This window comes from Myxocyprinus asiaticus, chromosome 26 (assembly GCF_019703515.2).
Source record: "Myxocyprinus asiaticus isolate MX2 ecotype Aquarium Trade chromosome 26, UBuf_Myxa_2, whole genome shotgun sequence".
Taxonomy (NCBI): domain Eukaryota; kingdom Metazoa; phylum Chordata; class Actinopteri; order Cypriniformes; family Catostomidae; genus Myxocyprinus; species Myxocyprinus asiaticus.
The window spans coordinates 22358427-22372925 of NC_059369.1; the positions used below are offsets into that span (position 1 = coordinate 22358427).

The 14499-nt window shown below is 39.7% G+C and overlaps 1 protein-coding gene across 2 annotated transcripts in view; it reads right to left on the minus strand.

The window, feature by feature from the left end:
* Positions 1–7: 7 nt before the first annotated feature.
* Positions 8–14499, minus strand: part of LOC127417227 (C-myc promoter-binding protein-like) — a 54619-nt gene continuing 40127 nt past the window's right edge. For both annotated transcript variants that reach the window (XM_051657085.1, XM_051657084.1), the window contains 11 exons: positions 13312–13431; positions 11931–12853; positions 11479–11695; positions 9191–9282; positions 8795–8970; positions 8582–8687; positions 7996–8214; positions 7754–7868; positions 6966–7128; positions 6777–6841; positions 8–1806 (listed from right to left, as the gene is read on the minus strand). In XM_051657085.1, the coding sequence (XP_051513045.1) occupies positions 1670–1806; positions 6777–6841; positions 6966–7128; positions 7754–7868; positions 7996–8214; positions 8582–8687; positions 8795–8970; positions 9191–9282; positions 11479–11695; positions 11931–12853; positions 13312–13431 (2333 nt within the window). In that variant the 3' untranslated portion in view covers positions 8–1669. The remainder of the gene's footprint in view (positions 1807–6776; positions 6842–6965; positions 7129–7753; positions 7869–7995; positions 8215–8581; positions 8688–8794; positions 8971–9190; positions 9283–11478; positions 11696–11930; positions 12854–13311; positions 13432–14499) is intronic.

Sequence of the window (14499 nt, forward strand, 5' to 3'; positions counted from 1 at the left end):
AATAATGGTTTTAAATTAGCTTTTTATGAAACAAGTCAGTCTTTTTTCACTACCACGCCATATGGATTTAAAAAGCAGGTGATATAAAAACTGCATTAACATTAACAGCAGTGTTAATTGTATTTTTGAAGTTTAACACAGCATCAGGTTGATAAACATAATAAAAGTCTTTGCAAATATTTTTTTTCTCTCGAAATGTTTAGGGCAGTATTATCTGTTGTACTTTTCTCACTTAGGGCATAACCATCAATGATTCATTGTGTATTATTACATTTACATGTATAAATATTATTTCATTTTAGAATGGTAAACTGCGCTTGTCAGAAGCATTTAAAATTCAGCAACCAAACAGATTCAAAAATGCATCGTCAATAAACGTCAACAGGAAACAAGAATTAGAGTATTAAAACAATTTGAGTATTAAACCAATAGTTCCAGTTACTGCATGTTTATTTTGAACAGAGTTAGAATTGTCAAAATAAGTGCTTGTATGCTCTGATGCTTCCTGAAATTTTTAATTAAAATATGTTAACCCTGGGAATCCATGTTTATGCATCATGTAATGTAAAACAAGGTTCAAAATATAAAAATGACATACCCTCATAGTTAAAAAAATTATGTAACTGTTGTAACTGGATGTAAAATGCTGACTTAAAAATATCACATTAACAGTCCATTTTTACCATTTCCTTTATACTTTTTATACTTTATAACTTTGTATACCCAGTTTGTCTCCATACGGCCCTTACATGATTTGCCTGCCCCACAATAATTCATTTTTCAGTTCAAAACCCCACCAAACTGTCTAATAATTCATGTATTAATATTTGGTCCAGTTCTGTACCTCAGGCGTTAAAACTGACAGTGTCACAGTCATCATACAACTGGTCTCCGGGACCAGGACAGCAAACACCACAAGTTCAAAGTGAAACCTATACACAACGCACAGCATACTCTTTAGAAATGGAGACATGTCAGTTATAACAAATTCCAGTCTTAAAATATAACTGTATAATACAAATATATTACAAAATTATAACAGACTATGTACACAAGAGTCTCTTTGTACGTGACATATACAAGTGCCCATAGATGGCCGAAAGCAGAATATGTGTTTTGCTCATTGTGCTTCTACATGATATGTACTAAGCATGACTGAAGTTTGACTGTTCTACAGCTACTGGTCCCAAGTCTATTCCAAGATTCATTCTATGTGATCTAAAGAGTGATGGAATGACCGGAGCACAAGCTATTGCTCCTAATCTACAATGACCTCAGAACTCAAGTTTACCTGAGTGGAGCTAGAGCATCTGAATGTGGCCCAAAGCTTCTGAGAAGGGTTGAGGATCACGACGTTAGGCAGATGAGCAAAGGTAATGTCAAGGGGAAAATACAAGGTAAAGGACATGATCACAGATGAGAGAAAGTTGTATATTCACAGGCAGTGTATCAGTCACACAGACATCCGGGAACTGTCTCAACAGGGACCTCATGGGAGCCAGAGGTAGCTTTGGTTATACTGAATGTTTAATGTTTATTTTAACATGAATAAAAGTGTTCCTTCTTTGGCTGGGCCTTGGACTTCTAAGATCTCTGGATGCCTTGTTCTATGTGATGGATGTAAGGAAAGAGGGAGGAATAAGATTATTACTGAAGAACTGAAGGTGAATCACAGAGTGGGCACCCCAAAAGTTCTCCTGCACTCCATTACTCCAGCACTGGGTGGCCGGTCACAATTGTGGGTCATCTTGACCTGGCTGGGGGTCATACGGTCATATGCCATTTTGTATTCACGGTCAAATGCATCTGTGAATATGAAAACACATGTTAGTAATGATACTAATAAAGACCTAATGAAATCACTTAACAAGTGTAGTTTTCTATCCTGTTGACATATTTCCTTTTGAAACTGGAAGCTTGGAACTGAAAAGGAGCCAAATGGATGTTTTTAATTATTTATAATTTTTTTTAACAGGTGATATTGGTATAAGCTGGTCTTTTCAGCAGGGATGCGTTTAGGTATTAGGTATTTTTCTCCCAATTTGGAATGCCCAATTCCCAATGTGCTTTTAAGTCCTCGTAGTTGCGTAGTGATTTGCCTCAGTCCGGGTGGCGGAGGACGAATCCCAGTTGCCTCCACGTCTGAGACCGTCAACCCACGCATCTCATCACGTGGCTTGTTGAACGCATTGCCACGGAGACATAGTGTGGAGGCTTCACGCCACCCACCACGGCAACCACGCCCAACTCATCATGCGCCCCACTGAAAACGAACCACATTATAGCGATCACGAGGAGGTTACCCCACGTGACTCTACCCTCCCTAGCAACCGGGCCAATTTGGTTGCTTAGGAGACCTGGCTGGAGTCACTCAGTACACAATGGGATTTGAACTAGTGAACTCCAGGGGTGATAGCCAGCGTCTTTACCACTGAGCAACCCAGGCCCCCCCAAATGGCTGTTTTTAGTTGCCAAATCATATAATTGCTCAATTTAGATTGTTGTTCAGAAAACAAGACAGAAAGCAGAAGAAAAGGAAGACAGCTGATAACCCATAATCTGAGGGTTAATAAACAGTATGTATACACGTCCCCCGCACCCTTTAAAAAGGTGATTTTTGTCCCCCGTACTTGTCCAAGCTAAACCCATACGGAGTCCAAATGATGGATTTGTATACAGTATTCTTTACATTTTGTTACTTTGGGCTGATTGAGCGACCATCCAGCCAATCACAGGTGAGTTTCATGAACAACCCGAAACAACCCTTACATAATAGGCCGTAAGTCAGACAATCTAATGAAACATGGCTCTGTTCATTTCTACAAAGTTGCTTTCAACAATGCTCATTTATCCATGTTTTTTGTCTGCATTGATGTTGATCTAAATTAATAATCTAGAGATGAGGAACACACAAATGAGAGTTATTTATCGGCATATCATTCTTGATTGGCAGCATTACATGAAATGTACTGCAGAAAAAAACAATGGACAATCCTTCTTTTAAGTACACATTGTAAGTGGAGTTTATATCACGCATGAGTCTTCATTAAGTTATGCTTTTTACATTATGTTTGTGAGGTAATAGTTTGATCGGTTCTTTCTGCCAATTTAAACAGATTACTAGATCTGTGTTAAATATTTAAAGCCAATTTAAAAAAAAAAACATTTTAATCCCCTTTTTCTCCCAATCTGGAATGCCCAATTCCCACTACTAAGTAGGTCCTTGTGGTGGCACGGTTACTCACCTCAATCTGGGTGGTGGAGGACAAAGCTCAGTTGCCTCCGCTTCTGAGACCGTCAATCCGCACATCTTATCACGTGGCTCGTTGTGCATGACACAGCAGAGACTCTGCATGTGGAGGCTCATGCTACTCTCCGCGATCCATGCACAATTTACCACGTGCCCCATTGAGAGCGAGAACCACTAACCATGTGACTCTACCCTCTCTAGCAACCGGGCCAATTTGGTTGCTTAGAAGACCTGGCTGGAGTAACTCAGCACACCCTGGATTCGAACTCGTGACTCCAGGGGTGGTAGTCAGCGTCAATACTTGCTGAGCTACTCAGGTCCCCACTAAAGCTATTTTTAATATCAGCTCCTGTTTTTTACCTCTATGTTGGTGTGCAATCAAAAAAGATAGATCTGCTGTGTTCTTAGAACACTTTTGCATTTTACTTAAGTAAATAGATATGTAGACACACTTTTTTTATACATGAAAACGTATGGATGTTTGGGGAGGGGATGGGGAGCCACTATAGCTCCAGTGGTCTCCGAGCTCCCTTCAACAGAGACCACTTTCTCCCCAGCCTCGGTGGTCCTGGAGACTTCCTTCCTCGAGCCTCCCATGGCTCCGCCCCTCGAGCCTCCCACGGCTCCGCCTCCAGATTCTCCCACAGCTGTGCTAGTGGCTGTCCTGAAGAGGAGAAGAAGGGCTTCTACTCCCCAGTCGCTGACAGTGCTCATGGCCACGGAGGCCGTACCCCTGTCACTGCCCGTGCTCACGACCACAGAGGTCGTTCCCCTGTCACGGGCAGTGCCCGAGCCTTCCACGGCTTTGCTCCCCGAGCCTTCCATGGCACCGCCCTCTGAGCCGCTCCCTCCTGATCCCTGTCCAGCAGCCACAGCCCAGAACTCTGTCCACTCTGCCCTGTGGCCACCTCCCAGGCCTCCTGACCCTGTTCCTGTCCTGTGGCTGCCTGACCCGATCCCTGCTCTGAGGTCACCCCCCAAACTGCTGGACCCTGCTCCCTTCCTGGAGCCGCCACCAAACCCACCACCGACTCCGCTCTGGTCTCATGCTCCACGCCCTGTCTCGGCAGGCCATGCCTAAAGGTACCACCCCACCCCCCCAGCTCCCTATTGAACTCTATTGTTTGTTTATGTTTGGGCGTCGGGAGCCGCCCCTTGTGGGGGGGATATGTCATGTTTAAATGTGTTTGTTCATGTTTTCAGGTTTTATTGTGAAATTTGTTCACTTCCTTGTCTAGTCATGTGATTATCCTGTTTCCCTCTTGTTCACGTGTCTTGTTCTTATTGGTTTATTGTCTTGTTAACTTGTTATCAGTTTTGTATTTTCATTGGTTGTCTTGTTAACTTGTTTACCTAGTCTGTGTATTTATAGCCCTCATGTTCTCTAATCCTGGGTAGAGTATTGTGTTGATGTAATGTAGTCAAGTCGTTTATGTTTGTTTTGGATTCACACTTTTGGATATATTGCACTTGGGTTCTCACTTCATCATCTCATCCTTGCTTGTTCCTGTCTGCCTATCCTGCCTGCCTACACGTTACAACATTATTGAAACTCATAATAATTATAAGACGACTATTGTTTTCTGATAAAAGTCATGTTCAGCAGCTCTCAAACTGTAGGGAAATGATAGATTTGCTTTGTTCTTATAATGCTTCAAACCTCGACTAAAGTCTCTTTGTAGGTCTGTAGACATAACAATTTTAAAGGATTAAAATTTTCTTTTGATCGCCGATTCAGTGACTAACTAATTTCACACAAGACACTCATCTGTCAGCACCTCCTGACATTAACAGAAATGGTCACTGAATCATTAAATGGATCTAAACGAATTGTGGTGAATGCAGTCAAAACACTTGAGCCACTTGGATTTAAATCCCACAATGCACATGTACAAAGTAAAAAATAAAATTATGCACATGCACAGTTGTCATTTTTGTAACTGATTAATTAATTTATTCAGGACCAGCTTGTGCTCAGTCTTTTATTGTCATGTGTGAAACAGAAGTGCTCCAAAAGATGCCCTTTATTTTTGCAGCTAATTTTGCTGCAATACTTGAATCTTTAAAATACTACAAATATTAAAAGTAAATAATACGCATATATTAATATAATACTTATACTTGTATATTAATATATACTGTAATATATTAATACTGCACTGTAAGTGTTGGGACTGTGCGAGCCACCTACTGACAGCTGCTACGACCCTGGCCCATCAGAATCTACATAAGTAGATATTTACATAAAGCATAGTATGCATATAGTAGTGTGTTGCCTTGAGCATCAATAAATGTTTGTACCTTGATTAATAGTTGCATATGAGTCCCTCAATTGTCCAAAGTTGGATATATATATATATATATATATATATATATATATATATATGCCCGAAATACACATGGGACTTCTATTTCGAAATGTCTGCCCTCCCAGTTGTGAACACACTGATGGATGATTAGCTGAGAAAGTGACTCTGATTCAAACTGCTGAACTGAGCTCCTGAGTTCACACCCTCAGTTCTTTTCGGGTGATTCATGAAAAAGACCCGGTTCAATAAGTCATTTGCTCATGACTCTCTCGCACTGGGTTTGTTGTTGCATGCGGTGCTGAGCTCGGCATCACAACAGAACAGGTGAAAAGCGGCTCAAGGCACACTGGTGGTGCATGCTCTAAAGATGTATTCAATAACTCATAAGATGATTTCTGACGAAACTGCATAAGAATGCGCACAACTTGACTGTCGCCAATGCCATTTTAGTTGCAGTCTGGAGCCCTGTTTAGTGATAGCTTGTCATAAATTTCTGATATAGCTTAGTGATTGTGCTCTGCAACAGCTGGAAACACTCACAAGCCCCTGCGTGCTTGGAGAAAATAGTGCCGCATTTTCACTTTAAAGAACGCAGCATATACATTTATTTAATTAAATCGTATTCTTCTGAAGTCTGATAATCACATTAGGTCACATCACGATTCCTGTCTTTCCACTCCCAAATTTAAGAGCTCTTTAAATAAAAATTAAGATTTAAGATATTTAAGACTTTTTATGACCTTAAATTTTAGAAAACTGAATTTAAGACTTTAAGGACCCTGTTTAATTGTCTTTTATGACTTTATTGCACGTTAATGACATGCAGTAACAGTGACATAGTGATTGATGTATGCCATCATGAAATCAGAGACCCTCCCCTCGAAATCAGGACACAAGTGGTCACAGGAGATGCATTTAAGCGACCAGGTGTAAACAGTGATGTGTCTTGCCTGACCTCATGTGATCGGATCACCCAAGATGCATCTTAATACCAGATGTTATAGATTCTTATTCACATTTGATCGGACAAATATTAGTCATCAGTATTTTTGGTCTGCTTTTCTGGAAGAGATGTGTGTACAATTTTAATCTGCTAAAAGCTAATTTGGCCAACTTTTCGCCAACATATATGGACTAAAAACTGCAAAACAAAATTTTAATTTCATGGGGTGAATTTCATATCCATACAGTATGTTATCAAAAAACAGTCAACTCACCGATATTTATGCTACTCTTGCCCAAAGCCAACAAAGACAAGAAGAGGATATCTCTATATAAACTCCTGTATAATAAACAATGAAGAAATATATTATGGTTAGGAAGTAAGAAATGTTTCTCATTTAATTATGTATCTTTTTGGAGCAAAACATGTAATTTGTGTTGAGGCACAAGCATTGTTGTCCTACCGTTGTCTGACGAAGCCCAATCTGGTGCCCACTAGCTGCAGTATCTGACTCATGGGCTGGTAGACATCGTTCTTCTGGATGCTCTTCACCACACTCTGCAGTAGCTCTAAACTCACAGAGTGCTCCTCCTCCCACAAAGTAGTAGATACTGCTGGATTTGCACCTATTAAAATGAGAGCACCCACTATTATATAGCTGGACAGTACCCTGCATGCCAAATAAATATAATTAAGAAAGAGATAGTGTAGTATATTTTGGGTTGCTAAATTAAAGATCTCAAAAAAAAAAAAAAAAAAAAAAAAAAAAAGTTGCTGAGTTACACAATTTTTTGTTGGAACAAGGTTCCAAGGTTGTGCCAGGGAGTCTGTCACTTTAAAACGTGTATGGCAAATTGATTCAGGTTAAAAGTGTCTTAAAAACACCCAAAACATAATTATAGCGTAAAACTAGATTTTGACATATTCTGAAGAAAATGTGAGTGGCCCTGATGCAAAGGTATTGCTATGCTGTTGTTAAGGTGTTCTGAGTTATTGTTTGTACATTCTGGATGGTTGCTTACTGGCTCAAGTCAAAAAAGCCCACACAAGTCTCTATCAAATTCTGTTCACTAGATGTGGCTTAAGTCCCTCCTTCCATGTAAGGGATTTTCAATCTAAAGCAATTTTTATGCATTTTACCACCAGAAAATTAATCCATAAGATTAATTTGCCTATTAATTTGCCATGCACATTTACAGTTATAAAGATCACTATTCATTGTACATATGACATTGCAGGACATATTCTTACAATATGATTTCCAGAGCAGGTAGCAGGGCTGGATGGGGTCTTGATGCAGTTTTGGGTTGTCCCACAGGATCTGGACCAAGACATTCTTACTGTCTTCTGATGCACTTTGCAGAGGCTGTAAGAAAACATGTAAATAATATTGATGCAAGCTGTCACTAACTTTCAATGCATTAAAAAAAAGGGATGAATTCATTAAAGCACCAAGTGCTGGAGCATTATGTGAGAATTCTCGAATGTCCCACCTGAGCATCTTTGCTGTAGTGTTTGGAGCTCAGACAGAGTCCTGGCAGGTTGCTGGGCAGGTCCAGCCTACGGAAAAACCACACCAGGTTCCAGAACACAATGGGGTGGTGATCTACAATGGCAGCGGACGAGATGGCCTGGTCCCCCTCGTTCTCCAGTAAGCTCTCCAGTTCTTTCCAAAGTACCAGAGGACTCAGGTAGGGCACAGTGACTTGCTCCTATGGCACAGAAACATCTAACTGACTACCAGCATAATAAAGAGCATAAACTTTGTTGCCACAAACAATTGGATCAGCATAACAGAGCAGAGATCTGAAATTCCAAGCTTTCCAGGATAGATGCACAAAATGGTAAAAAGACAACATAAAAGCCCCATCATTTTGGAAAGTGTAAAGCTAAAGTATGTAATTTTTTTAAGTTAAAATATGTGCTCAAACCTCATCTAATTACACAAAGACATCTATAAGTAAGCCATTAATCAGTTGATTTCCTTAAAAAAGTAAACACTGTGGCACTATCAAACTTTAAACACACCATCTAAACACAATAAAGTAAAGAATTGTAGATTAACAAATTTAGCCTTACAGGGTCTTTTTTGCCATTGCTGGATAGATTGCCAATGGCATCACAAACTTGTGGAAGTTCCTCTTCTGCATCTGTCTGGCAAGTATGAGTGTGTTCAGAAGGGGCTCTGAAAAATACAGTATGAAGAATGTTAGGGATAATTGCATATATACAAATGGTAGCATCAAAGTAGATATTTCTATTTTTATGGATGCAGACTGAGTGTACAATTACCTCTCCTGATCACCCAGGTTTCTGATGTCCACATTGAGCAGGGGCAGAAATGGGGAGCCACAAAAGGGGCACGTGCTGTTGAGGTTGGAGTCATCAGCTGTCCAACCAGCCATAATCTCTTCATCATACACCAGGCACTCACAGGTGTTACAGCATGAACAACTGGACATACGTACCTGAAAAGACAATGAACAATCTGCCTAAATACCTTCCACTACAAATACATAAACACATCCCTGCTGAAAAGACCAGCTTATACCAATATCACCTGTTAAAAAATGTATACCTTAAATGCACTGTAGGTCACTTTGGAAAAAAGTGACTCCCACATATAAATCATTCAAATTAAGAGAGATCTGTTCTCTCAGAATTAAAAAAAGAATGTAATCAACTCACTTCAATAGCATAATTCTGCATGAACTGAGCGAGGCTGGAATCAGAACACACGTCTGGTGTCTGAAGCGCTTTCAGGAAAGTCAGTGATGAACCTAAAGGACAGAAGACATAACAAAAGTCACTCTCTGCATTAAAATGAGCTTTGAAGACAGAGATTTTACTTGTTTTTTTTTTGTTTTTTATCAGAGACCATTTTTCTCCGAAAATAAGTCACATTTCAAGTTGATTGCCAGCAGGGATTATGAATGCTAATTATGATGGCTTTGAATGAGGAGAGAGACTGTAAAAAAGTCCAGGATAAGAGCATGTATGCCAATGTGAGTGATTGAGAAGCACTCAGCACAACCCCGTCTGCATGATTAAGGAGCCCCTCTCGGACCCCATTACTGTGGAGCCAGAAGCACTCACAGCTCTATCTGCTGGCCTACTTTTGCAGCTGCTGGAGCACAAACAATGACCAGCCTTATAAACTACACACAGATCTCCATACTGCATGTGCATTCACAAAAGTACATGATTAATCAACTGCCCGAAGCATCAGTGACATTTGCATTGTTAATTATCAATCCTTTCCAAGTACTTAAGTAAATTTTGTTCCCTTTTTCGTTGCTTCTCCCACTTTGCTACATTTTGTCCATGTACTCTCAAGGTGCGTTTTTGTTTAGCCGTTTTGCTGAACTTTACTACCATTCACACATGTTCTTTTTTTAAATTGATTGTCATTGGTAAACATGCACTAGACGGATGTATTTGACCATTGTGATATGTCTTGTTGGGGTTGTTTTTCAGCGTCTCACGGCATGAACAGTAAAAAACAGTTCAACTTTTAAAAATTAGACACCTGCTTTTTGTTCCATTGAGTTTCACTCTGTATAGCTCTTTTTAACACAAGAACACATCCAGTGTGAACAGCCCCTTAGCCAGCACAATAGACCACCCACATTGATTCAACCTCATGCCCTCTTTCCAAAACCCCAAAATGTCAGCAAACTCAAACGTGCACAATGATATACATTGAGTGGAGAACATTTCTGATTTTAAAAAATTTGGGTTGATACTTTTTTTTTTGCCATTTACAGTGCCTACGGTTGTCAAAGAAACAAGTGTGATTTCTGAGGACACTCATATCATGTGATATTTGAAGTGTGGTATTCCAAAAGAAAAAAGACTAATGGCACCTTTAACAAAAGACTGGAATTTACCAAGCATTACTCATGAGAGAGAATCATGTTTAATTTTCTAGCACATCGATCCTCTATTTTTAGTCTATTCAGACATGCTGTTCAGGGGAAACCTCAGAGATTTGCATTAACAGGAGCCATTTAAAATGAATGTAATTTATCAATATTAAAGGTCCTGTAACTGATCAGGAATCAAAACTTCAGTCATTTAGCTAACTTCAAAAACTCACTATTTCTTCAAACCCCAACCTCCAAAGGCAGCAAACACAAACTGATTCACAAGAAGAGAATGTTTATGATATCGTACCTTTAATGTACAATATTAAAGGGATAGTTCACCCAAAAATGAAAATTCTCTCATCATTTACTCACCCTCATGCCATCCCAGATGTGTATGACTTACTTTCTTCTGTAGAACACAAATTCTGATTTTTAGAAGAATATTTCAGCTCTGTAGGTCCATACAATGCAAGTGAATGGGTGCCAACATGGGTGAATCTCCAAATAGCTCATAAAGGAATTATAAAAGTAATCCATATGACTGCAGTGTTTTAATCCTTATCTTCATATCTTTTGCTTGAAATTCTTCTCCCTGCACAGTAGGGGGTGGTATGCATGAATATTGTGAATCACCAAAAACACAAGAAGAAGAATGTGAAAGTGATCTGTTTCTCACCCACACCTATCATATCACTTCGGAAGATATAGATTTAACCACTGGAGTCTTATGGATTACTTTTATGCTGATTTATGTGATTTTTGGAAATTCACAATTCTGGCACCCATTCACTTGCATTGTATGGACCAAAAGAAATTCTTCTAAAAATCTTCTTTTGTGTTCAGCAGACGAAAGTAAGTCATTCATATCTGGAATGGCATAAGGGTGAGTAAATGATGAGAGAGTTTTCATTTTTGGGTGAACTATTTCTTTAATGAATGTGACATACTGTGTCTGGACAGATTTATAACATGATAATATATGATATACAGTATAAGTATAGGATAATGAAAAGGGAAAGAATAAAGACTTAAAATAAAGACTTGGACAAGTGTCTGATGTTTAAATAATTTTATGAGTATAGGGAACAGTGAATGCAACACACGCACCAGTGAGAGAGGACTGGCGGAAGAGTCGTGGTGGTGCAGAAGGACTTTCAAGACTCCTCTGAGGGCTCCTTTTGGGTCGTGTGATGGGTTGAGAGCCATCCCGCAGGGGGGAGGAGAGCGCTTCTGGGTCTACACAGGAATCACTCTCAATCAGAGAGGAGCAATCAGGGTCACATGACCCCAGTGAGGACACACTGACCTGGTCAGAGTTCAAATCCTGGTGGATGAGAGTTGAGTGAGATTCACGTTTGTTTTATACAAAAATTATGCAATGACAGTGAACGGTGACTGAGGATAACATTCTCCATAACCTTTCCATTTATGTATCACAGAAGAATGTCATAAAGGTTTAAAACAACATGAGGTTGAGTATATTATGTAAAATGTAAATTTTTACGTGAACTATCCCTTTAATACGAGCTGTAAGCAGGGCCACTGATTATCATATTTACCTGTGCAATGGAGGTTTGAGAGGAAAGTCGTGAATATAGACGACTGGCTTTCTCGGCGACGCCCTTTCCAGCAGAGAGGAAGCTGCTCTTGAACACATCTAGTGTTGGTGTGAGCAGAGAGTCCATGGAGAAAGAAGAAGTGGAGTGAGTAGGTGAGGATGGGGAGGCCAAAGAGTTGGGCCGCTGTTCCCTGACCCTTCGTGCACGGCCCTGAGGGAGGGAGGGCGAGGAAAACAGTCTGGTTCGTGGCTGAGGCTGAAGATGGGAGTTGCTGGGGGAGCTGAACACTGCGGACATGCATGGAGAACTGTGTGGAGATGGGGTCTGGTGTCCCTTCAAGTCCACACTGAGAGAACGCTGGCTCAACGGGCTACTCAGGTTGTTCATGTAGTGGTGAATTTCTTCGGCCAGGTCTCGGTGGGCGGTGGGGGTGTCTGCATTGACCTCACTTGAGGTCTCTGTCTCAGCAGCCATCAGGGAGAGAGGATCAAAACCTGCTTCAATACCCGTCCTCTTAACCACCTGGCCAAGAGCACCACTGCAGCTCATGCTCCTCTCCACGCCAGTGTGCTCTCTCTCCATGGCAACACACTTCTCCATGGCAACTGTGCAGCTAACAGTCCTCTCCACAGCAAGTTTAGGTGGGCTCACAACGCCCCCTACTGCTTCCCTTTCGATCGATGTTGATGTCTGCTCACACACGGTAATGGATTTGGTGCTGAGCTGTCTCACTGTCTTATCAGGGGTTATGTCCAGTGTGCTGGGCCTTATGGGCTTTTCTCCAAAAATATCCAAGGACTTTGGCCTTTTTGTTTTTTGGAGAGCTCCAGAAAAGACATTACTGGTATCTCCATTGGTTGTGGTTGGATGGAATCCAAGTACAAGGCATGATTCTTCTTTTTTTTCAAGCACAGTCTGAGACACTAAATATTGCCATGAAAACGACAAGAAATAAAATGTTTTTTATTTACATTTGTTTAAAATATATATATATATATTTTTTAAATAAATAAAATTATTTATTTTTTTCTAAGAAAAAGCTGTTAAAAACTTGCAGTACCACACTTTAGCTCTTGGTGGAAGCAAAGAGGTGTTCAGTGCAAAAGTCAGAAAGCCCATATATGTGTTCGGAATTAAATACTAGTGAACTGCTTACTGTATACTGTGCAGTATTTTCTAAGACAAAAAACCTTTCAAATTATTATTATTGTACAGTGGTGTCACATGACCTCACTGCATTTTATTTCAGCGAGTGACATCAATTATCATCTTAGAAAATGCATGCATTTATTTTGCATTTATTTTGCAAGTAGTATGGTAGGATTCTATTGTGAACATGCCCTCTATGTTTAGGGAAAAAAAAGCATTATATGTTGCTTACATGGGAAAGAGTTTCTCTCCTTCTTCTCCTTCATTTCTGGAGAGGAGTTGTGTTCTTCACCTCCTCCTAACCTCACCTCTTCCTTCGACAGAGAGTCGTAACCCTGATCAGACTGACCACCTGGAACAAAACCATACATCCAAACATTTAGAGGAATCTCCGTGTGCAATACAGAACAAAACATGCCAAGCGAATTTGAGCAAAACCTACTAGCACATACAAAAATAGGTTTTGCAGGACTAATCAAATGGTGAATCTTAAAGGAATAGTTCACCCAAAAATTTAAATTCTCTCATTACTCACCCTCATACAATCCCAGATTTGTATGACTTTCTTTCTTTTGCAGAACACAAATGAAGATTTTTAGAAGAATATTTCAGCTGTAGGTCCATACAATGCAATTGAATGGTGGCCAAAACTTTGAAGGTCCAAAAAACATATAAAGGCAGCATAAAAGTAATCAATAAGACTCCAGTTGTTAAATCCATGTCCTCAAAAGCGATATGATAGGTGTGGGTAAGAAACGGATCAATATTTAAGTCCTTTTTCCAATCCAACTTATTTTTCAGCGTGAATAGGGCTCCACCATTATCAACTTTGAATGTGGACCTCTTTCAGTTTAAGCCACCTCCAGCTATTTTAGCAATACAAAAATACCACATTATATTTCTTTATATTGCAGGCTGGAAATATATGTTATAATCTTTTCATCATTAATTATTATTTTCATAAACACATTGGTTTGTTGTGCAAATAGTTTTACCGTATATCGCATGTTGCCATTGTTTCATCACACCCTGTTGCACAGGCAGAATGAATAAGAGATCAGGCGCTGATCGCCTTTTGAAATAAATAAACAAAGGCAACATCAGAGGTTTTGTAGATAAATATAAATGGAGGTTTACATGGAGATATTAAAAAACTGTGTAGTCACGCTCTCTGTAAAGTAGCAGATTTGATTAACATCTCTTCAATACAACACACAGCGACAAATAAATGGTCCACTTACACTTTTACTATAAATGCTGATGTTAGAAAATTAGTTGGCATTGGCATATTATTCTACTGTACATCCTGTGGTTGTGTAATAGTTTATAAGCCCCTATCACTAAATTCTGGTCTTATTATCTATTTATCTATTATTCTATTTACATTGCTGTCAGTGACAGTGGAACTCTGTCACACTTG